The following is a 24868-nucleotide window of genomic DNA, read 5'->3' on the forward strand; positions in this document are numbered from 1 at the left end:
AAAAACTATAGTTCCCTCTAAGGAAAAAGGACACTGTTGAAATAAGCAATTTCAGAAAGTAGGAAAATATTTGATCTAAGCTTTTAAAGCAGTAGGAGAGCTGTCAGATTCTGTTAGGATACCAGCATTGTTCCTTCCATCAGCCTTTACAAACTTAAGCTCTTGACACCTTGTAAAGGTTTCATATTCAAAAAGCACAAGACATCAACAAAATACTTCTTGTCCTGTGTTCTAGGGCTGCGTGTTTAGCTTAGGGCTTTCTCTTACAGTATCACTGCTTAGGAGTACTTAAAGTCAATTACTCAAGATTTAGAAATAAAGGATTTGAAAAACATCAGTAAATTTTAACTTTACTCTCTATTCTTGTCAACTGCAGGAAATACTGAAATGAGGAAAATATTCAAGTCTAAGTAGTGTTTTAAGGACACTATTTCTATTTTAGCTGCTGTAGAACTGTTATTAAACTCTCCGGTTTATTACCTGGAAGATAAAAGCACAAAGGGGAACAGAAAATGATAGGCGGATATAGAAAATGCAATTTCTTTCTAAGGCATCAGGTCTCATTCGCATCGTGGCTGCTAGAAAAACAAGGACTCGGCCACCATAAACCCATCTTATTCCAGCATTAGGCCCTTAAAGTGGCTTTTCCGATGTGGCAGAGCTGACGTGGGCACACAGCCGGTTTGGCCTGCTCTATTGTCCGTCCTCAGCTGCACTTCTCTGCTGCTGGGCACGAGGCCTGTTGGGTCAGGGAGCCTGGCGGAGGCCAGCAGGTGCCGGGGCAGCGGGCGCGTTGCTGGTGCATCCATTGCCAGGCTCTGGGTGCCAGCGGCACCTTCGGGCTTCTCGTGCAGGTGGACAGGGGAACTCACCTCCCCAGGTAATAGATTTTGGTGATTTGTGTTGACTTCGGGCAGCTGCTGGATTGAGTACAGAGGTGAGGGACAGCTGAGTTCGGCCACTGTCGCAGTTTGCCTGAAGGCGAGCAGAGCACCTCGGCAGGGCCGTGCCGCTGCCCCTTCTCCCCGGGGCCGTGCAGCAGCAGCAGCGCCGTGTCCCAGCCCCGGCTCCCGGCGCCTACAGCTCCCGGCGCGCCCCGCGGCCGCCGCCTCCCGCTGCCGCCGCCTCCCGCTGCCGCCGCCTGGAGCCGTTCCGGGGCGCGGGGCCGTCGCCGTGGCAGCGGCGATGGAGGCGGCGGTGCCGGACGGGCAGCACACGGCCGTGGTGTACGGGCTGATCCGCGGCGGGCGCTGCGCGGAGGCGGCGGCGCTGCTGAGCCGCGAGCTGCAGAGGGGCTGCCGCTCGCGGGGCGGCCTCTCGCTGCTGGGCTACTGCCACTACCAGCTGCAGGACTTCGCGGCGGCGGCAGAGTGCTACGAGCAGCTCTCGGCGCTGCACCCCGAGCTCGACGCCTACCGCCTGTACCGGGCGCAGGCCCTGCACAAGGCCGGGCTCTACGGCGAGGCCCTGCGTGCGGCCGGGCCGCTGCTGGAGCGGCCGGCCTACCAGGGCCGCGCGCTGCGCCTGCAGGCCGCCGTCCGCTACGCGCAGGGCGACCTGGCCGCGGCCGAGAGCCTGGTGGAGGAGGCGCTGGCCGCAGCCACCGAGGGCGGTGGTCCCGGGGCGGCCCAGGACCCCTCGGAGCGGGCCGATGCCGAGGTGAACCTGGGCTGCCTGCTGTACCGGCAGGGCCGGCACGAGGAGGCCAGCGTGAAGTTCGCCGGCGCCATGCAGGTGCTGGGCTGCTGCCCCGAGCTGTCCTACAACATGGCGCTGTGCTGCTACGCCGCCAAGCAGTACGCCCCCGCCCTCAAGCACATCTCCGACATAATAGAGCGCGGCATCCACCAGCACCCCGAGCTCAGCGTGGGCATGAGCACTGAGGGCATCGACGTCCGCAGCGTGGGCAACACGCTGCTCCTGCACCGCACGGCCCTCGTGGAGGCCTTCAACCTCAAGGCTGCCATCGAGTACCAGCTGCACAACCTGAAGGCGGCCCAGGAGGCGCTCACGGACATGCCGCCCCGGGCGGAGGAGGAGCTGGACCCGGTCACGCTGCACAACCAAGCGCTGATGAACATGGACAGCCAGCCCACCGAAGGGTTTGAAAAACTGCAGTTTCTCCTGCTGCAGAACCCCTGTCCGCCAGAAACTTTCGGAAACTTGCTGCTCCTCTACTGCAAGCATCAGTACTATGACCTGGCGGCTGATGTGTTGGCAGAGAATGCCCATTTGACCTACAAACTGCTCACGCCTTACTTGTACAATTTCCTGGATGCCATTATTACTTGTCAGACTGCCCCCGAGGAGGCTTTCCACAAGCTAGATGACTCAGCAGGGATGCTGACCGAGCAGCTGAGAAAACTCACAAAGCAGGTGCAGGAAGCTAGGCAAAACTGGGATGATGAAGCTGTAAAAAAGGCCGTTAATGAGTACGATGAGACTCTGGACAAATATATACCTGTCTTGATGGCCCAGGCAAAGATTTACTGGGACATGAAGAACTACACAATGGTAGAAAAGATATTCCGCAAATCGGTAGAGTTCTGCAATGAGTATGAGGTGTGGAAGCTCAATGTGGCTCACGTGCTCTTCATGCAAGAAAACAAGTATAAAGAGGCTATTAGCTTCTATGAGCCGATAGTTAAAAAGCACTATGACAACATTCTCCACGTTAGTGCCATTGTGTTGGCTAATCTCTGTGTTTCCTACATCCTCACAAGTCAGAACGAAGACGCCGAGGAACTGATGAGGAAGATTGAGAAGGGGGAAGAACAACTGTCCTATGGTGATCCTGAGAAAAACACCTACCATCTCTGCATTGTCAATCTAGTCATTGGTACCCTTTACTGCGTGAAAGGAAACTACGACTTCGGGATTTCAAGGGTCATTAAAAGCCTGGAGCCGTATAACAAAAAACTAAGCACCGATACGTGGTATTATGCCAAAAGGTGTTTCCTGTCCCTGCTGGAGAATATGTCCAAGCACATGATCATGCTACGTGACAGCGTTATTCAAGAGTGCATTCAGTTTCTGAAGCAATGTGAACTGTATGGAAGAAACATCCCAGCTGTCATTGAGCAGCCACTCGAAGATAAGAGGATGCACAGTGGGAAAAATACGGTTACGTATGAAGCCAGGCTTTTGAGGGCACTGATGTATAAGATTGTTGGATGGACTCCGTAAATGACGTTCCTGTACAGTAGAAATTAGAATCTTGTGTCTGATCTTTTTTTAGATTGTGGGGTGATGCTTACCCTAGTAGTAGTTAGTGGTCTGCTTTTTTTCTTGATTGCTTGCATTTAAATATTTTGTCCTGTATTTTAACAACATTCAGTGGAAAATAAAATATTTGCGTGAAATTAACATGCACCAAATAACTAGGGGCATTCTCAGTCACGTCATAAACACCTTAAGATGCACTGACCAAGCACTACAGAAGTACCATAGAGTTTTCACCTGTAAAATATTTTATCCCTGTGAAATTTTCACCAAGTTTCTTTACATTGTTCACAGTTGAAAATAATTTGCTCACCATCTCTCCTAGCACAGATATTGAAGAAACAGAGTTCAGTTCTCTTATTTGTGCCTGTGTGAAAAACTTCTTTCTTTTGCTTCTTCCAAGCTATTTTTAATATGTCACAGACTATGTTCATAGTATATTCAAACATTAAAAGTGGCTTTATAATAAATCACTCCTACAGAAATTAACATTGCCTTTTGTTGTAAACTCAGTAATCATGCATGATTATTCTGGCAAGTTGTAGACCTAATACAGAGACCAAAAATATATTCCAAGGAGAGCATCATGAGTGGGCATAAGGAGCTATAGAGACACTGCCTGGTGCTTCCTTTTCCCCTGCTGCGATCCCCAGCATCCCCTTGCCAGCACCATCCATGTAGCACCTGTTGCCTGCAGACCTGTGTGGCAGCACGTGCTTGCTACGTGTGCAGTCTTTCATTTGCGGCCTGGCCTGCCCCTTTGCTCGAAGTATACCAGCATCTGGTACAAGACCTTGGAAACGTACAATTACATTATTTTCCATATTGCTCGAAAAGCATATAACTACAATTTCAAGTGAAACTTAACCACTTCCGACCTTAAATGGAAGAAATCCACTTCTCAGTTTCCTCCTTGTATTACTTACTGTTCCTGCTTCTCCAATAGCTTTCTGAAACCCTGTTTATTTACTTAATTCCTTTACTTATCATTTCCATCACACTGGTATCAGACACTCTATTCAGAGTCTTCCCATACCTTTTCAGACATATTACGTGTTCTACACAGAGGTGAAATCAAAATACATTTCACTCTTTTTTTAAATCTCATTCTGTGCCCCTTTTTGTTTATTATTCCTTCTGAAGTAATGTGTGGACTGAAGTTTTTTAAACAAGGGTCAAATATCTGTAGCTTTAACTCCTTTGCTTACCTTTGACCCTGGCTCCCAGAAGAGCTGTCATGGGAATTTCAGAATGAGACTTCATGTCTCTCAAAATCCAGTTTCTGTGCCACCGTTTACCTGGAAAGGAAGAGGACAGCATTTTTTTGAAAGTTGTTCTACTATCAAGCAATGAAATACTTAATCCTTCCAGGGAATTGGTGTATCTGGAGACTATGCCCGTAACTATTTCAACACGTAGGAAATCAACTCTGCTTTATCCTGAGAGAGAAACTCATCAAGGCTGAGCATCTCCTCCATAGCTAAAGTAGATGGCTGTGGGTTAGGAATGTTACAGTTTACCCAAAAATTCCTCTAACAGCAAAGTAAAATCAACTTTAGCACAGTTGTCTTTAGTGTCAACAATGGGAGAACGTTCTACTATAGGCAGACCAGCAGGTAGGCAGCAGTATGTCGCAAGGGGTCCTGGAACAGCCTCTGTAGCTTGTTACTAGTCCATAAGTCATCCAGGACCCCCCATTACGATGATATTGAAATATTTTCCACTACTGCTTCCATATGAGGAAGAGACCTGTGATTTCAAATCTTGTTCACCTTCATGAAGCACAGCAGCAGGCTGGAAAGTATGTTTCTAATTTACAGTGGAATTGTATTACATATTATGCAGCATAAACAGCATGACCTTTAAAAAAAAAAGTTTTTAAAAGTCACACCACATAATGGAGTATGAAGTGCGGGCTATGGGCAATGACTTAGGGAACATCAGAGATTTTTTTCATATTCACTGTGCATATTCCGTAAAAGTCAGTGGACATTTAAAAATAAAAATAAAAAAATAAAAATAAAAAATCCCTCTGCAGATTGGTGCTTGTGAGAATGTGCTATGCCCTTTGAGCAATTTTAAAGGGAACTGAGAGCAGGACAGAGACTTGTCCACAGCCAGCTCTGGCACACAGCTCCTGCTTCTGTCTGCTGCTGGGGAAGGGGCAGGCTCCTCAGCCACAGCGTGGGGAGGGACAGCAGGGAGAGGCGCTCCCTGCGCTGAGTCTGCCTTTCCTGTTCCCTCCCAATGCAGGGAACAAACACCCCAACACCTGCAGCAACACTGTCCACAAAGCAATGTCTCCTCTTCTGTAAGAGGGACACGGCTCTGGCAAGGGGCTCTAACACACTCTGCCCACATCTAGTGACCACACAGCGTTTGTGAAACGCTGGTGTACAGCATGGAAACAAATACGTGCGGCAGGTAGAAGGCTGTGCCTACAGAAAGCTCTTTGGAGCCAACATCAGCTTTGGTGGATTTACTGAAGAAAGTGGCCGAGCAGCCACTTTACTAGTTGGAGAAAACATCCCCATGAAAGGAAATGGAGCTCCTCAGTAATGCAAGATGAGGCTGTTTCAGAAAGCGTGGCTAGAGGGCAGTCGGCATCTCTGGAATATGCTTCATCCTGCTGCGACAAATCAGATGTACAAAAACCAAACCAAAACAAAAGCCAACCGTTGAAAAACCCCGGGGAAAATGTCAATAGAAATACTTTCCCTGTTCTTCCCTTACATCACGTTTTTATCTGCTTTTCCTCTCAAAGTACAGTGTGCAGCCAGGACTGGCCTGGACCTAACCCACGATTTCTTAGCAAGTTAGGTGGTGCTGAATGTTACGACCCCAAGGCCAAGCAGCCTCTGATGCGGAAAGGAGAGAGGGAAGAGGCAGGACTGAGACATGCCAGGAGGAGACCTGGGACACACTTCCTCCTCTGCTGCTATTTAAGGACTTCATGTGATGCTTCTCAGCTGGGTCTCCTCCCTTCCCAGCAGCATTTTCCACCCCAACCACCAAAGCCTGTTCCTCATCAGCTTCTCCATGGCCAGGATGGACGCCCCGGCCCCCATTTTGTCCCAGGCAGCTGCCCACCCTCTGGTGCCCACAGGGGTGGGTCCAGCCACTGTAGGTTTTTGCAGTGTATTGCTGCTTGCTGTGCAAAACATGCATTTATGGCATCTCCAACTGCAAAGCACTTTGGTCATGAAAAATATATAAATGTTACAACCACTTTTATTACTGTCTTTATACTACATTTAATGTTTCACTATGTGACTTACACACAAAATACATTTTTAAAGGAAAACGCATACGGTTTTATTTGGAGGAAAGGGAGGACACAAAATAATGGTTTATGCTTCTTAGAAATACAGTAAAATCTGTCTAAATTAATGCCCTAAGCCAGTACAGTCCTTCTTTTGTTCGTAACCAAAAATCATTATTTTCATTTAAAAGAATGCAAACAAACCCCACCACCTACAAGCAGCTGGCCCTATTCCTGGGGGGCTGCCGGGGGCAAACACCTGGAGCTGAGCAGAGCGGAGCAGAAGTAATGGATGCCGGGGCCACTTGTGGTCAGCCCTGCAGTTAGAGCTGATCAAAAAATGTCAGTAATCAAGGGGTGGCTGACTTTACACTGAGACATACAAAAGCCGAGACAAAAGAGTCTTCTAATTGTATAACTGGGGGCGGAGCGTGGCCAGAGACTTCCTCAGGGAAGATGTGGGTATTTCTGCAGGGTAAGCAAGCCCCATTAGGAGGTGGAAGAGAAGAATGCTGTTTCTCTAAAAATGGTGACATTTACAAGAATAACAGCTGAGCTGAGCATCCTGCTTCACAGCGTCTTACAGCATCCTATTTTAGATGCCCGAGTTCAAAACTGTATCCTCCAGCAATGGCAACAGAGTCCAGCTCTGACTAATGGTTTGCAGATATGGGGCACGGATGTGATAACGCGGCTGTGTGGGCTGAAAGATAAGCACTGAAAGATCCATCTTCTCTCCCCCCACACTTCTCTTCCTTCATCTCCCTTTAGACTTTTAGCAAATAAAACCTCCAAATTTTGTGCCTCTGCTAAATTCTGCTTGTCTCTTAAAATTCTGCTTGTCTCTTAAAGTAAGGAGTGACTGCTCCTGGGACAATGTGCATCTTCACATCGTGGTGAGTTGTTCATACAGAAAGACAGACAAACACATGAATACCATCTGGCTCACCAGGAACCAGGACGCAAAAACAATTGCCTGCAAAAACACCTTTTAGCACAAAGAGCTAAGCGAGGCTGGCAAAATACCACTTTTTTTTTAGAACTAGAGAACTGTGAGGGGCAGCTCTAGGCTTGCCTTGCACATCCACCACGTCTAAGTAGGCCCCAGCAAGGTGCCCCCTGCGCCTGCTGCCGTGCTGGTGCATTGCTCACGGGACGTGCACCTTTTCCTGTGACTGCATGAAGTGCTGCATCGACCTTCAGGAGCCACAGCCTGGCTGTGCTCCGTGGGCACGCATGGCTTGGTCGCTCTGCGCTGGTGCAGGGAACCCAGGAAGTGTTGGAAATCTCCCAGCTTCAGTCAAGCTGTCAGGACTGAGTGATGAAGGAGTGCCCAGTGGGCACACGTTCTGCTGCAGGGAAGTTTTCAGACTGAAGTGCTACAGCAAACAGCTGGTTTTCAGGCCTCTGCACCTTGTTTGCGACCTAGCCTAAGCTCCCAAAGAAACAGTGTCTAAATGAAGTAAAAGAAGTGTTGGGTCCTGACAAACTTCTAGTGTTCACTTTCACCGAAACAACTCTTTTTTTGGCTGTCCCTTTTCCATTAAGTAGAAAAATTGAGACATTTGGATGCATTTTACAAAGAACCTCTTGATTAGCATCATTTTCCTTAACCTTGCCTGAATTTTAGCTAACAAAGCCCCATTACAGAGCAGACCCTGCCAAATCCAACAGCTTCAGTCCAGAATGTTTCTATTCTGGGGTTCTTTAAACTCAGTGGAGTTTATAGCCCAAACTGAAGCTCAGCGAAGCCAATAAAAAAGTTCCCATTGACTTCAGTGACCTTTAAAATGACACGTTAGAAAATATCCATTTTCATAGACTGCTATTTTGGGCCATCCAGGAGCAGCGTCTTGTAGGTACTGAAGTGCTAGAACCTCACTCAAATCCAGTGAGAAAACAAAACAAAACAAACCTTATTTCCACCCACATAAAACGCTGCTCAGAGCACCCCTTACCCCGCGTTCCTCATGGTGCAGCCGCTGCACGTTAGGAAAACATCGCTGCTGCTGCAAAACACGAGGCACGGGGCTGCGGCGTGGAGCCGGGCAGCTCGGTGTGGGATCGCCCCGGCTGCCATTCCCTCCTGCAACACGGGAATCATCACAGGGCATTGAGAACTTTTAAACTTTCAGGAGTGAATTTACACACTTTCATTCTCTATTGCATACAGTCATCCCCTTCTCCGAATTTCAGGCTTTTTTGCTGCTTACCTTCCCCTCTCCCCCTGCCTGCTATGCCTCTAGGACCCTTGCCATCCCGTGTCACAAGCGGGGAAGAGGTTGACTAACAGCTTTTTATGAGTCGGTTTTATTTTATAGCCCTCTTTCCCGTGGGAGAGGGCAAAAGGAGTTGGCTAACAGTCAGATCCTGTTGGGTTCTAACAGTTGCCTTCCGAATTAAAATTAACGCGGCTCGGATTTTTCTTAAATGTGTTTATCAGATGCTTCACAGGGCTCTTTGTGTCCTCGTTCACTGATTCACAGCTGCTCAAACAGCAGACAAACAGAAATGCAGGAGCTCTGACATGGCGTATCTGATTTTCTTGCAGTGCCAGTGGTATTTATCACTGCAGCTTCTAAGTACGGTTGGAGGGCCTACTTCTCCGTCAGGGCTGAGGGACACATAAATCCTCCGCGCTTCCACACACCCTCAGATGGCTGTCACCCAAGCGCCAGCTCCGCCATCCCGATAGCAAGGAGATAACAACCGTGCTGCTGGAGCCACACGGCGCCCCGTGGGCAGGGGGCAGGTGTGGGGCAGCTCTGCTAGGAAAACGCCTGTGCATGGCCCCAAGGCACCAGGCAGCGGGAGGCAGAGCTAGCAAGTGACCCCTGAGGCAGCCAGCTTGCTGGCAGAGGGATATGAGCAAGTGCTGGCAGCTATAGCAGTCGCTCCAGACACAGAATGGAAACACGGCCCCTTTGTGTGGATTTTTTTTTTTTTTCCTAGCCCACGCTAGAGTTTGCTACTCCTGTTTGGAGAGGAGGGAGGAAAAAAGGGATGCCAAAATGCCTTCAGAGTCGTGGAAGGCAGTCCTCTCCGCCCTGACGAGATGGCTGCTCCTCCAAGCCCAGCTGTTGCCCCTTCTCTGGCTCCCCACGAGCTCCCTGCTGCTGCTCTCCCCATACTTATGGGGCCAGGATACTCTTGGGCAGGCAGTGAGCTCCTTCTGCAGCCGCTGGGCACCGCTGCCAGCATGCTGGGGGGCAGCCTCGTCGTCCCCAGCGATGCAGGTGAGGCCGCGCAGCCCACGCCTCCAGCACCCCTCGCAAGCCCCTGTCATGTTCCCACAGGAGCGGGCGCAGGTCTGAGCCAGACGTGTTTTGGGGGTCCCCAGCACAACACGGGCTTCACCAGAGATTCTCCGGGAGCACTCATTTGGGGCACCCCCAAACAGCCTCTAATGAACCCCCACACTCGTGTGAGGGTGCAGGGGGTGGGGAATGGTCACAGCTCTACCCAGTGTATTGAGTGGCAGCTTCTTTTATGCCGCGCTTAAAAGCCTCTTGGCCTGCTCCTGCCCAAGAATGAAATCACGACATGAAATGCCAGTAACGAGAGTTAATAGCAATGAAACAGTCAACAAAATATAAAGCTGTTAGAGAGGGGCTGGAGTCCCTGGGAACGGAGGTGCTGGAGCCCTGCCCTCAGCCTTTGTGCTCAGTCCAGAGCAGAAAATGCAGCGACGCCTCCCTGATCTTGCGAAATGCCCGCGAGTGAGTATGTGTAATGTACTGTGAAATTTTTGTCACTTGCTAGGTTATAAAGCTGGTTATAGAAGAATTTAATAAAAAAGGAAACCAGTTTATCTCTTTTTGATAATTTCTCTGTGGCCTCAGGGTCTCATTCTAGCTTCCTCCCCATGCCTGGAGAGGTGATCCTAATATTCAGTGTAAAACGTACCGATTCCCTAAAGGGAACTTGAGAGAAATTCTCTGCTTCAAATTCAAACCTGACAGTACATATCACATCAGGGGATCCCTTTTATCAGCAGGATATTCAGAAGGGATGAATGATTTACTCACATAATCTCTTAAACCTTTCACTTGCAGAGTCTAAGATAGAATTTATAGCATTTTTATCATTTGGGCCTAAAAAAAAAAAAAACAAAAAAAAACCAACACAGTAAAATTCCTCTATGAAATCCAAAACCCTACTCACTGATTTTCTAGCTGATGAAATTTCAAAGGAACGCGTTCTTCCGTGATGGGGGAACAACAGGTCTCTGCCTTGGCTCTGGTGGTTTCTCATGTCAGAAATCAGGTAATTCCTCCCTTGGGAGGCACGTTAAATGGATACCTCCTATCTCTGCATTTGAAAAGACTGAGGATTTGGATTAACCTCCCAGAATTTAAGACTGTACCAAGTTCCGTGGAATTTATTTCTCTAATTTCCATTTGCCAAACAGACATAAATTTGCACCAAAAAAAAAGCAAAAAAAAAAAGCAAAAACAAACAAAACAAAAAAAAAACACTAATGCTTTCATTTTTAGTTTTCACCTAAGAGATCAGCTTTGTGTTCAGGATGGCGGGGAAGGCAATCTACGTGACCACACTTGCTTAATATTTCTGCCATGTAACTACTGCAGAAATGTAAACCAAAAGTGGGATCTGATGTTTTATTTCCCTTCCTAAAATCCTTTTGCCCATCTAATATGTTCTCCCTTTATCTGACGAAAATATAAGCTGGCCTAATTCCAGGTGTTGCTTAAACTGTCATAATAATAGAGTGGTGTCACATTTTTTATTCTTGTAAATTTTATTTTTGAATTAAACTGAGGAAAATGAACTCAGAATGAGAATGCAAAACAGATCCTCACCTAATTTCCCATCAATGTCTTTTGTTTGCTGCTTGAACCTAGAACCATTGAGTGTTAATGGCAGATGCTGGCTAGTACAAGGAAATACGTAATAATAGCTGTAAAAATAACCTTTTCTTCATTTGACCTTAAGGAGGTGTCAGATGCAGGAGGCAAACAAGCATGACTAGATTGGTAATAAACACGTTAGAAATATTCAGAAGTACCAAGCGGAGCAAAGGAAAGTGAGATTCATTTTTAGCTGTTAGTGTGCACGCACTCAGCCCGTCGGAAAGTATCCGTGTGTGAATTATCTCCGGCAGGGTGTCCGTAAATGATGACGAGACGCATGTTAGAACTTTGCTGTGCCAAGTTGTCCCCTCAGACCACATCTATAGCAAACCCTGTCCATGCTTGCTGAGGGGCAGAAAGCTAACTTTGTGGCTTGCAACTACTTTTTTTTGTTGTTGTTTCACAGTGCTCCTGAGCAGACTCCACATAATCTATCCATTTGCTCAGCCAGGATCCCGCTGACCTCTCCTTTGCACGAGGCAGCGCTCCTCAGCAGCTGCTAAATTATGCTTGCACTTGGCCCCTTCAAGCCCCAGTTCCTCCATCCAATTCAGCAAAACACACTCTGATTCACACCAGTGTAATGACGGCAGGATCTGGCCCTGTGGAGCAGGCTCTGTAAAGCTGGTATAAATTCCTGTGGTTCAGTTTGCATTTCTAGTGCCACATTTACTTCTTTCCATTTAGTATATGGCCCAAGGTTATTTTAAGAAAATATTTCACTGTCATAATTATTCCCATGAAATGGTAATGCACTTTGCATTTGGCAGCCAATGTCACTTCCCATGCCTTGAGAAGCTGGCATTAGTTTCCTGACGCTGAACAGCCAGAATCCCTCACAGGTTTTCCTCACTGCCATTTTCTTCTCCTCCTGCCTTTGAACCCTCACAACCTGAGCCAGTCCTGGAGGAGCCTTTCCGGGCACCAGCAGCACCAACAATACCCACATCTGCATTTGGAGATTAAGGAGGAGCAGCCCTCTGGAAAAGTACAGACTTCCATAAACAGGGAAGGCCAAATGTGACCCAGATTTCGCATGTGTACTGGCTATACTGCGCTCCCCTCCAGTCCCTTGGCCCTGCATGCAGGGACAGGAAGGGGGATCTGAGCCACGCAGGTGCTGAGGGAAAGCCCTGGGTGCAGAAGTGGCATATAAAGATCTTTGTGACCCGCTGCCATTTGCTTCTCTGCCCCAAGGACACGGATGAGGTAACTGCGGGTGAAGCAAGGGAGCCTGTGGGCTGAGGGCATTACGGTGTGCAGGCACCTGATCCTCCCTGGTTCAGCAAGAGGTTCCCAAATATCTTTGGAGATCTGTGCCTTGGGATACGATGTGCCAAGACACCATCTGAATGTGCATATCTGCACGGGTGCATCGTTACTGCTGCAAGGTTGCTCGTCCCTGCTGGGGACAAGGAACGGGCCGGGCTTCGCCTCCTAGGGCCAGGAGCAGCCCCCCTGCCCCTCCCGGCAGCAAACCCTCACCTCCTGCTCAGGGCCTCGGAAACAGGATGCTCGGCCAGCCAGGCAGAGGGAAGGACAAGGGGAGAGCAAGGCTTGCAAACCCGTGGGATGAAATCTGCAGGCTACTGCTCCCGGCGGACACCAGAGTGCCGGGATTTCCCTCAGCTTTGGCAATGCCTGTACAGTTTGCTGTGTCAGGAGAGGCCCCCATGCACACCTAGCCTCAGCAACATTTTGGGTGCTTTTGGAGGGCTTATCTCCTCAATTGGGATAGCTGTCATCGCACAGAAATGTCTCCCACCTCAGGTTTTGTAAGGGTGTTACAGCAGACGTTGACAGGTGTTGGGAAACCTGATGGTTTTAACAGAGTTCAGCAAGTTTCATATCCCAGGACAGGTTTTACCTATTCTATGCTCATTGGCAGTAAATAAATTTGTTTTTCCCTGCCCACCTCTTTACTGTGCTGTTCTCTTTGAAGCTGCCCCTGTACACATCCCTGGCAGGAGCCACTTGTGTGTGTCCCCAGGGAGGAAAGTCCCAGCTGGAGACTGGCCGTGACTTGCTTCGGATGGGAAACATGGGTGCGCAGAGCACCTCACACCTCTGAACCCGCTGTCCTCAGGGGTAGGAGAGGAGATCTATCGACACGTGTGAGCATTCAGGAGTTAAACCACATTGTAGGGGCTGTCTGCTGATTTTACAGAGCTGCTGGTGGGAGCTGGGGCAAGGGGAATCCCACCGGTGATTTGTAGTTTGGAAACAGGAGGAGCGGAGTTGCTGAGCTGCCAGGAATTTGATTTCTGGCCGCAGCTGTTTCTTCCATCGCGGTCCTGCCCCTCCTCGCACCGCAGCCCACGCCTCCTGAAGAGGTGCACCGTGCACTGCTCATTTTTATCACATCCAAGAAATGCCTGATTTTGCTCACTCTTTTTCCTTATGTTTAATGCCTGCCAATTCTCACACCTCAGACAGAAAACATTCAGACCATCCTCTGCTCAGCTTTTGCGTTTTAATTTTTTTTCCCTAGCAACAGGATGTGCCCCGAAGTATTCCTGATGAGAACAACTCTCATCTCAACAAAGGAGAGGACCTTGGCTCCGTATGATATATGCCCTAGTTAAAGTAAACACTAACATTCATATTTTCCTGTAGGCTGCACCAGAGCACTGGTCAACCATTCAGCAAGTAGCCCATATTTCTTATTTCAATTTATGGCCTTGAGATGGACAGGAGCTAATGTAAATGTCCTCAGCGCTTGTGAGGGATGGTGCAGGGCACATAATGGCTTTGCAGTTACCTATGCTGAGCAGATACACAGTTCACTGATCTGTTAAGCACTTCTGAGATCATGCAGTGTGTAAAAAAAATACTACGCACTTGTAAATGTCAAGAGGAGTTAGTGGTATTTATAGAAAAGAAACTGTTTTACTATTTCCAGTTCTGTGGAGCAAATACGCTGTATACTTTAGGGTTCAGCTCCAGCAGCTCGGTAGTTTCCATGGGATCAGATTTTTAAGGTCATAAATAGATGGAGATGACCTAGGCAATTCAGCACCGCGCCTGAGCCATTTAAAGCCCAAGGAAAGGCAAGTGACATTTAACAGTGGGAAAGAAAGCAAAGCCAAGCAAAGGCAACGAGCGGGTTTGTATGTGATGATAAAAGCAAGCCATGCACTTTTCATCAGCTGCGTTTCAGAAGGAGGTGGATCTTCCTCTCTCCTGCAAAATGTGCCAGGGCCTACGAATTCCTACGGTAGTTCGGAACACCAGGCACCTTGCTAACAGACCTGGCCAAACTCAGAACCAAGTCAAGCAGGAAAATGAGGGATCCAGTCTGACGATAAGCACACATTCTGGTGATCATGACTCCCTAATTTAATGCGCCACATGGAAGGCTTTGCGTTTTAATTTATCAGTTTCTTTTTAATTGACCAGATTAATTATTTCCACCTTGCCACTTGGCAGGTAGGTCACTGCTCCTTTTCACAGCATTAATGAACTAATTCCGTTTTTCCCCTTGTAATTAAAAGCGTTGAGTTACAGAGATCACATTTATAAATTAGCTGGGTACACAATCAAATGTACTCTTTGTGAAGTTAAGTATAACATCAGGTATTTCTTGTACCAAAAGCGATTTCTTTTCTTTGCATTTCTCCACTAGCAAAAACATGACAAGAAAAAAAATAAAGACCAACACCCTATACTTTTCAATCAATAAAAATGGGTAAAATAAAATTACCCGCTGACTCCTGAACGCCCCCGTATTTCCCTTGGGGATACCAAGCTCAACTACAAATGGGAAAGCAATCCACATCACCAATGTTTTATGCTTTAATCAAGGCCTCTGGTGATCAGGTCAAAAGGAAAGACTTGCAAGCATCCTGCTACGTTAGCTGAGGACGACGCACTGCAACCAGCCCATTAGCTTTATCTGTTTGCTTTAAGAGAGGCTGGAGGAACATCAAGGCTGCTGGCTGCCATCAACACAGCAGTCAGACTTACTGGGGTGGCTGGCTTGGGGTCTGCAGTACTTTGAAAAGCTTGGTTTAGTTCTTAAATTGTCCTCTCAAATCTGTGTGCTTAAATGCCAGCTTTTCCTGCCTTTTGATATGGTTGTCCAGAGAACTCCATGTAGTGGCAGCTGATTCACGTGGAAGCTAGATCTCTTTTCTGCTGGTTGTACTGGACTGGCTGGAGATACTCCATGTGCCAAATATGTTTCAGGAATGAGCAATAACATTAAGTCTACTTGTGGGTTCTTGTGGATGTAGGGCAAAAGCCGTCCTTTAAACAGGCTTTCTCACTGAATCCCTTGCCTCTCTGCACAGGGTTAGAGCAGCTCTCATGGGGCATGGGCAGGAGGTACAGAGTGAAGGCGAATTGCTAGGATGGCAGAGAAAAGAGAAGGGAAACTGAAGGGATATGAGAAGGTCAGGGGATGCTGGAGAGAGTTAAAAATGAGGGTACAAATGCGGGCCTGGGAAAGCAACTATCCCAGTCACCAGAATTACAGCTGCCTGAGCACAAATGTGGCTGACAGCCCTCTGCCCTTTCTGCTCCGCGCGTGCATCTGAAGCCCAGCTGTTTCAAAACATTGGTTTTGTCTCCATAGATTGCATTCTTTTTTCCCACAAGGAAAGAATAGGCAAATACTTAAACACATAAAACAGCCTTTGGACTAGTTCTCGGTCCATCTGTGAGACCGAGATGAATTCAACAAGGTTGTGAATAAAAATACAGCGACTGGTATTTCTAATTCTATTTCTCAGTGGAAAGCTTCTAGTAACAGCTAATAACTAAGTCATACTAATCAACTCAGTGACAGAACCTCTAAAGTATGTAATATAACATAGTTTCAGATTTTTTTAATGGAACCTACATGTTGCAATCTCCTACTCTACAGTCATAAAACTTAATAGTGTTCTCTTTTGTCTACTGAGATTTCAGGTGTTTAACCACTGACTTCTACCCAAACAAAGTCTCCAGCAACACTAATGCTATCCATGTGCTCCAGTAAATGAGCAGTTCAGCCTGGCCAGCAGTTCTGGCTGTTACACACGCACGCAGCCACAGCAACCCACCTTCTGCTGCGAGTTGGTGTAACTTCACTGTGACCTTCACGGTTGTCAGTGGAATTACTTCTGATTTACTTCAGCATGACTGAGGGAAGAGTCTGGCCCCGTTTGTGTGCCTTTATGGAGAGAAACCTGGAGGACAGTGTCTGTTCTTGTTTAAAGTGCAGCAGGAGTTGCAGTGTTGGTGAAGAAAAGCATACAAGCCACAGCTGCAGCCAGCAGCGGTGTTGCTATGGCATGCCATCCTCAAGCTGTTCTTAAAAGCTCAGCAAGTTTGGTACTTTGCCCGCTGCCTGTGGGACCAAGGCATGCTAAAGTACTCACGTTAAGTGACTTTTCAATTTGACTTTGACCCAGAGGCACCTCTGGAGAGACAGTGGTGGAGGAGAGGAGGGACAGTGCGTGGGGATCTGAAACAATTAAAGCTGTTGTGTGCATTCCCAGCACACCTCTCCCCGTGCGCCGCCTGGTATTACGTTGAAGCCTGGAAAGTTTGGTAATAAAAACGCAGCAGTTCAATTAAATAAACTCTCCAGGCATAGGAGTGTAACAAAACTAGGGAGTCACCTAAACTCGTTATCAGTCCTCACTGGCCATAGTTCTTCTGCAATGATAAAGAGTCATTACAAACACTTATAATTTATTTTCCATGCCTTACCCTGTTAGAAAGGTCAAGGGACTCTTCTAGCAAGTGCAGTCCCATTGGCCATGGGGAAATCTTCACTTGGTGAAATTCCCCTCTTTTCCTACAACCCGAATTTCCTTTAAGTAGGAATAGAGAGCAGCCGCAGCACTTGCTGTGCTGCTATGCCTTAGTGCAGCCCCTGCTAGCACAGCTCTGGTTAAAGGCCTGAGTACATTCAATAAAATAACTTGCTTCAGGGTTTCGGAACTTGGTTATAAAGATTTGTTTGTGGCTGAAACTTTGCGCTCCGGTGCTCTGTCACAAGAGAATGGCAAAAATAAATTAATAACTAAAAATATAGCTTGACAGTTTCACGGTAACAGTGCAGAGAGAAGGAAACCAGAGCCAAGCTGGAACAGCACAACTCTTACTCAGTTCTGCAAAGTTCAGATTTTTGTTCCATTCATCCAGCCCTCGATAGGAAAGATTTAAACTCTAGAGAAGAACTGCCTTAAAGCCCAAAGAATTTGTATCCATTTTGATTTTATCACCGTGCTCCCAAGCATCCCAAATTTCCTGGAGTTATGCCACTAAAATAGACTGGCTTCTCCTTTCCACGGAGTTGCTGGGCGTTTCAGGTAGGAGAGGCCAGTGTCCTACTCCCACTGCACTGCACTCACGTATTCCACCTCAGCGCGTTGCTTCCTGCTGTCCACTGCACACCAGCAACGTGCAAAACAAAGGCATCCTAACCTGAAAGGAGCAGCCTAAAACTCTTGCATCTGGATGCATGTGCTCCAAAGTGGCTTTTCACAGTCTGTTCATCCCTATTGACTTCTTGGACACTAGTGAGGACCAACCAAAGTCTGCAGCACACCAACAACTCAACAGACATAGGTGACCCCACCTGATTTCTTACCTACCCACCTGCCTTCCCGGTGCATGGCTGAGATAATCCTAGACAACTGCAAAAACCACCTGCCACTTTCCCCAAAAAATGTTTGTTCCTGACACTAGTTATACACTCCTCAGCTGCCACCACGTTCATCCCATTCCTGATTTGGTGCCAAATGGAATCACCAAGCCTCGTGACAGAACAGAAGCACCTGCTCCCAAGCAGTAAGGCAGGTTTCCCTGTGTACCCCAAGTATCAATGCCTGAGTATGCTGCTAGTTACACAACGGGAAACAGCTTCTGTTGGATTGAGCTCCCACAAGGGAAACAGGTGAAGGGAGATGGGACACTGCACGAGGCACCTGCCAGGACAAGCTGCATCTCTGGCTCCCAGCAGCCTGCGCACGGGGACAGCCTGGAGCCAGAGGCAGCAGCCCTGCGAGCACATGGGGTCACTGCAAGGCTGGTGCGGTGCTAGCAGGGCACACTTCTACGGTATCAGTGAGCTCTGTAAAATCAGGTTTCAGGAGCTCATTAAACAGGTGCAAACTGCCTGGTACCAACGTTATTTTGATTTAGAGGGAGTTTATTTCAGTTCAATGGGAGCATAACCCTGATCCAGATGAAAACAAACAAACAAACAGGCTAGGGTGTAACACTAATATGAAAGGAGATTTAAAATGCACACTTAGCTTTTCCCTGGAGGGTAATCACAATATAGTACTAACTAAAATTAGACAACACCGATAGAAAAGAGAAATAAAAACAAAAAGCCAGCCCAAGCCACCAATTGCTGTTGTTTCCAGATCTTCTGATCCCAATTAGTCTGCCTGCAAATCTATAGAGAGCCCTTATGATTTTATTAGTCAGAGCTGTCCTCACAACTGGCTCGCTGTGCCCCCATAAAAGAGCAGTATGGTCTGGGCATACCTCCGGTAATTAGCAGCAGGATCCCTGAAGACAGGCACGAAGCCACTTCTGCCAGCTTGCAGTTTTTCACACAATTTCCTATCAAAAGACCTTCTGGTTTTCTTCAAACCATCAGTCAGAGCACTGTTCTTAAAGAGGAATAAAGACAGGGTAAACAGGCTTCACCCTGCTCCTAGGTACATCAGATGATCCCACACCTTTCACTTTTCTGCCAGGTCCATGAACCCCCTGCCCAAGCAGGAGGCTGGGGAGAGAGGTGACAGCAGTGCCCGGGGGGGGACCTGGCCTTTGGCATCCCAGGGACAAGCTCACCACATCGAGGGGCAGCATGGAAAGGAAGCTTTGTGTTTAAGCGTGGTAGCTATTAGAAGGACTTTAAATTCAAAAGTAAGGAAATTAAAATCTTTAGACTCAGCATGGAAGCTATTTAAGAAGCTTTAATGTAATCATGGAAAGCACAAAAAAGAGGCGTGCGGGGGTGAGGGAGGCAGGAAAGTATGGGGGAAAGCAATAAAATGGTCAAACGGCAAGATATTGTTCAAGCCAAACAGGTGCCTTTCAAAAAAAAAAAAAAAAAGGCAGCCCAACTGAAGTCAATTGAAAGGGAATATGAACTAGAACAAATAAAATGTCAGAGCATGAGAGTTAAGAAGGCTGAGAGTGATTATGAACAGCCACTAATGAAAGACATAAAAATAAATAACTAGCAAGTCTTTCATGAGATCAGCTGCTGCAGCAGGGCTTAGAATAAGACTTTCATAGTAGGGACAGAGCAGAGGAGCTGCGCGATCCCTCAGCATCAGGCTTAATTTCAGAGGCACCTCCTGCAGCTACATCTTACCCATTATTAAAGCTGAGAAGCTGTCAGAAGAGCGGTTAATGAAACCGTCGGAAATGCTAAACCGGCCGGGCGCAGGCGGAGAGGCATGTCCTCCGTAACACTACCGTCAGGCACAAAAGGCTCGCTTTACCCCTGAGGTTGCTAGCGTTGCCATAGCAAGTACGAGCGTGTTTATTGGTGTGAACTGGAAATGTCGGAGTGATAACATCGGGGGAGATGACTCATATTAGCACTCTCTCAATACCACTTCTCTCCAGGAGAGAATAATTGTCATCCAATATTGCTTTGGTGGTCCAGAAGCACACAAGTCTCCTTTCAAGAATGAACGCTGAGTCCTTTGGTGAGCCACCCCCTGCATCCCCTAAAAAGTGTCCAGAATAGCATCACAACTCATGTCTTAACACCACTCACCTTTCTTCTCTCTTGCTGTAAATAACAAATAAATACCTAATCTCAACATCCAGTCCAGAGAACAAACGTGGTTACACTTTAAATTTTGTTTTTTCCTAACTGACTGCATATATCTGGCAACATTAGTTTACTGGTGAATTCATATCGCAGCGCGCTCAGCCACTGCGTTTATTACAGGGTATAAGGCCTAATGCCTCTTCTGCATGCCCTGCATGCCCTAGAAATAAAGCTACCACTTATCAATATTGAAAAAGCAATATGAATTCATAGATGAACTAAATCCTGCCAGACATATGCAGACAGGCATGCTCTATATCCATTGTCACTCTGATTTCAAATAAGGTGAAATGAAGAAAAGGTGAAACAGATGCAGAACATTTGGTCCACATATTTGAAGAAAATAAGGGTTTCTGCATAATAACTTAAGGTCCTCATGCTTGCAGCATTTGGATTGAGTTGTGGTGGCCACGAGGTGTGATTCAATTTGTTTTTAAATTCTGTTTTGCCACACTGTAAATGCAGTCACTGTTACAGGTCTCCGTAAAATCAAAAGGTGGCGTGGGTAGGCAGGCATGTGGGTAAGATATTCCCCTGGGATCTATAAATGCAGGGACTGGATCCAAAAAGCACTAAACGAGAAAGCCATCAAAAAAGAAATGGGGGGGAGGGGAGGGAAGTAGGAGGGAGCGAGAAAAAACCTGCCCTTAAAAATAACAAACAGTTAAGAGTAGGCAGCTTGTAACTTCCATTTAATTTCACAGAAATTGAAGGTCCAAAATCTGTGTAGGTGGAGAACATGGGGAACGTGGTTAGATCCACAGCATTGAACTCTGAAAAGGAGCTAATTGGGGTTCAGCTGTTTGTCCACAACTGAGCTCCCACACCCTCCTCTGTAGATAAGCCAGCCAGTAATAACAGCAAGCACAAGGGTGATTTTTATTTAATAAGATGAACTTTATTCATCTATTCAGGTTTTTCAATCTCCTGGGAATGGGCCAAGCAGAAGAGGGGTCATGAATGGTGCTGTGAATGGCAGTGACCCTTGCCAAGGGAGCGGAGAGGAAAGTACCAGGTAGAATTTTCCTATTTGGATCATTTGTCTGGGAAGAGTCAGAAGAAAAATGAGTGGCTGTGCACTCAGAACTAACCCAAATGTTAAAGGATTTTACCTTGTGTTAAAGACTGATGAGAACATTATTGTTAGCAGGAGGATTTTAAACTCAGTGGTTGAGGTCTCCCCCTAATCTTGTGTTAGGCTGAGGTCTCCCCCTAAACTTGTGTTAGCTAAAAGTACTTCTTGGACAACTCAAAAGCTCATTTTAAACAGGAAGCACTGCCAAGAAGGACCCCAACCAGTTTTTGAAGCAGCAGCATCCTCAGGAACTTAGTTTTTCTCTGTGATATGCGTTCATCAGCTTACACAGAGTAAGTCAGATGTTTGCTGTGATTTAAAAATTCATTATATCTTGAAATAAGGAGAGGGCTGAATTTAATCACATGTGTGTCGAAACATAGCCCTATTTTGCGACTGCTGCCAGTTTTCCATGCTGATCCTATGGGAGAGGAAAGCATACCCGTCCAGTAACAGGAACAGAAGCTTCAGGGGAGCAATCCGCTGCAGAAAGACTAAGTCTGATCACAAAGCCTGTTCTGTTGCGGTGCGTGTGCTTTATGGGTAGGGCACGCCCGAGAGGGTTTAAGCCCAGCACTCGGGCTGTAAATGGCCTTGAATGGATTGCCCAGGCCAGCCAAACTACAGGCTGGCACGGGACCAAAGGTGACAAGTCCTCACCTTTATTGTCATCCCATGTGCAGGGTACAGCTTAGAAGCAAATGCTATGTCCTGCTCTAGGAAATCTTTCATAATGTGGTCGCATAAACTATATGAGAAAAATAGGCCTAGCTGTGCTAGTCGCTAATTCTGACATTATTTTATCTCTTGTTTCAAATGGTACTTCAGAATCAAATGAAAAACAATCAGAGGAAAGTTACTCATCACGCAGCCTTTGAGCCCAGATTATATCTGGTTACTTAGAGAAATTACGGCAGAGCATTTGTTCAACACATATATGGAAACCAAGAAATCCCTGAGGCAGCCTGAAGGTATGCCCGAGGTTTTAGCATGTTGCTACTTCTGAAATACCTATGCATCAAAGATTGAAGGCAGGTCACGCTAGCTGTTGAAGAACTGGTTGCAGATAGCATAAGAAGTTGTTCATGGAAGAGCAGTCCTCCTCATTTGCAAGATACAATTACCACCATGGGAGACAGGGCCAAAAGGGTGATAGAAAAATCACGGTTGATGGGTCACTCCAAATCACAGACCACTGTCATTACTATGGTCACTACCAAGACACTGACATTTCTGGAATATCCAACTCCACGCTGCTGTTCCCAAGCCCGGCATTCTCAGCAGAAATTGCTGCTGCTAAAGCTAGACACATTATTGAGGGGAAAAATAATGTTTTACACAGAGACTTCATGAATAATGTTAACTATGAGTCCTGCTGATTTGTTGAGCAATGCTGTGTTTCCATCAGCTAATCTAATTACGCAAAGCCTTCTATATTAGAATCAGCCAAATCACAACAATCACATTTCAAATGCACACGATGTGTTTATAACTCCCGTGAGACATGCTGTCCACTCCATTAAAAATAACAACCTTTGTAGTTATGCATGCTAAAGTATCAGTAATCAAATCTCATGCTTCATGGTGTAAGATGATCACTAGAAGTGTCAGGAAGAAATTATTCCCCTAAGAGATGGCACAGCAAAATATGTTTGTTGCCTTTGAATCATCCCATGTTGTCAGTAACAGCATACTTGTGTGTTAGATCATCGATCCGACAATTTGTTATAGCAAATTCTATAATCTGATGTTCCGCAAATCAATCAATTCAAGACAACCGAAATATAAATCTGCTTTCCTCACAAAGTAGCCAGCCCTAAACTTTGAAACAGCGAGGAATGCACGTCTGGCTCCAGAATAGGTTTTGAAGGATGTACTTATAGAAACGGCTAAATCAAAACTCCCGATCTAAAATCTCCGCAAGTTTGTGGGCACCAAGATTTGGCTCTGAAATTTGCTGCTTGCGGCTGATCTCTCTCCATGCAATCTAAGTTTTCTGTAACACTTTAAAGCTGCTCAAGATGAGCACAAAACCCTCCAGGGCAACTATACTGGAGCAATTTGAACTTGTATGGATGAATTAATTTGTGTCCACTGCTCTTATGATAGTTTCTAGGGAAATTAAATGCAGCAGAACCGACCACCCCGTACAGCAGCTGGAACTGGCGAGGGGGAGGACTGCTGACCCCGTGGCATACTTCACACCTCGCATTAGCCTTGTTTGCCACCGATGAGCTTTTGGTAACTGCAAGAGGGGAGAGATGATCTGTAGTCGATGGGATCCTTCCCAACAGATGAAGACAGCAATAACAAAGATGCACGATTTTTGTCGCCCGAACACGGATGCTAGTTTCTGGTGCCATCTGTGCATTAATCCTACTGTAAGTCTGGTATCTTAAATTACTCAAAGAATATTTCTGGAAGAAGAGATACAGAGCATTGGCTCTTTGGTAGATCCATCCCAGAGCTTTAGAAATTACCCTCACAGAACTGTCAAATTTCTTAAAATTAAAATAAATTGCTTATTCCTGGAAGTGCCTTCAGAAGCAGCATTTTATCATCAAACTGGCACTTCTTGCTCATGCTGGCTGCTATTCAAAATCGCCCTGGCACCAGAGCCCTGGCCAGGCTGCAGTTTCAAATCACCTGGCACCAGCAGCCTAGAAAGTGTCCTTTGAGATAAACGACCTCTGTGCAAAATAGCAGCATAAAACTGGACAATAAAATGTTGCCCCTTAGAGAAATAACTCTGATACTGTGAAGTGTCACAGTTTCTCCCTGTCCCCTCCTGCCAGCTCCCCACAACCTGCCTGAGCCCCCTCTCCTCACCTCTTGCGGGGCGGAAGGCTCCCTGCCCTCAGGACAAAGGTGCCGGCCCCCTGCCGCTATCCTGCTCACGTGTGACGGAGAAGCCCTGGGGTTTGGCTGTCAGAAGATAGCAGAGGGGCTTCCTGCCCAGCACCGATGTCCCAGTTGGCCACCACCAGGCACCCTGCCATCCAACAAAATGCACCCTGCACTTGGCTCCCATCAACCCCCCCAGCCCTGCAGCAAGGGGAAATCCTCTCATCCTTCCTAGATTTCAGCTCTGTTTTGGAGTGTGGGCAAAAAGCCGTCTGCTAACGTGCATTCTGCTGTCTTGCCTGCAGTTTTAAATTCTTTGGCTGCAAGGAAGAGAAGAAAAATCACAGGTTTTGTATCCCAACCAAACAAGCAGACACCACCCAGATTATAACGCATTAAGAAGCTGTTATGCAGGGGCCTGTTGCACTGGCTCATTTTCACTCTTTTTAAGATCTCACAAAACTGAGCTTGTTCTCAGCAGCTCTTTGGAAACCCGCAAAAGCCAGCTAGGGCTGGCAACAAACGACAACAACAAAAAAAAAAGGACAGGTGCAGGAGGGTTTGTCTATTCTGAGACACCGGTGTCCTCAGTTCCGGCTGCTGGCGCATGAACTGACGCTGTGGGCACTCGCAGGCTCTGCAGGGGCTGCAGAGCAGCCAGCACATTTTACACACAGCTCTCAAAGAAGTCTTGTACAATAGGTGGCAATAAATAACATCATCCTTCAGGGGGAACAGCCAACAAAAGCCAGGGCTTCCACATTCAACCCCCAAGTACAGGTACGGGTGCCAGA

The 24868-nt window shown here is 47.0% G+C and overlaps 1 protein-coding gene and 1 long non-coding RNA gene across 2 annotated transcripts in view; one reads left to right on the forward strand and one right to left on the reverse strand.

Moving 5' to 3' along the window:
- LOC125182523 (uncharacterized) overlaps positions 1–20779 on the reverse strand; it is a 112850-nt gene extending 92071 nt beyond the window's left edge. Inside the window, exons 1-2 of the long non-coding RNA XR_007162496.2 lie at positions 19688–20779; positions 4431–4520 (exon numbers count right to left, since the gene is read on the reverse strand). This is a non-coding gene — a long non-coding RNA (uncharacterized lncRNA). The remainder of the gene's footprint in view (positions 1–4430; positions 4521–19687) is intronic.
- Positions 1143–3711, forward strand: IFT70B (intraflagellar transport 70B). The gene has a single exon (XM_013171159.3). The coding sequence runs from the start codon at positions 1186–1188 to the stop codon at positions 3184–3186; it is 2001 nt and encodes a 666-aa protein (XP_013026613.2). The 5' UTR covers positions 1143–1185; the 3' UTR covers positions 3187–3711.
- Positions 20780–24868: the final 4089 nt, after the last annotated feature.

Source organism: Anser cygnoides, chromosome 6, assembly GCF_040182565.1.
Source record: "Anser cygnoides isolate HZ-2024a breed goose chromosome 6, Taihu_goose_T2T_genome, whole genome shotgun sequence".
NCBI lineage: Eukaryota > Metazoa > Chordata > Aves > Anseriformes > Anatidae > Anser > Anser cygnoides.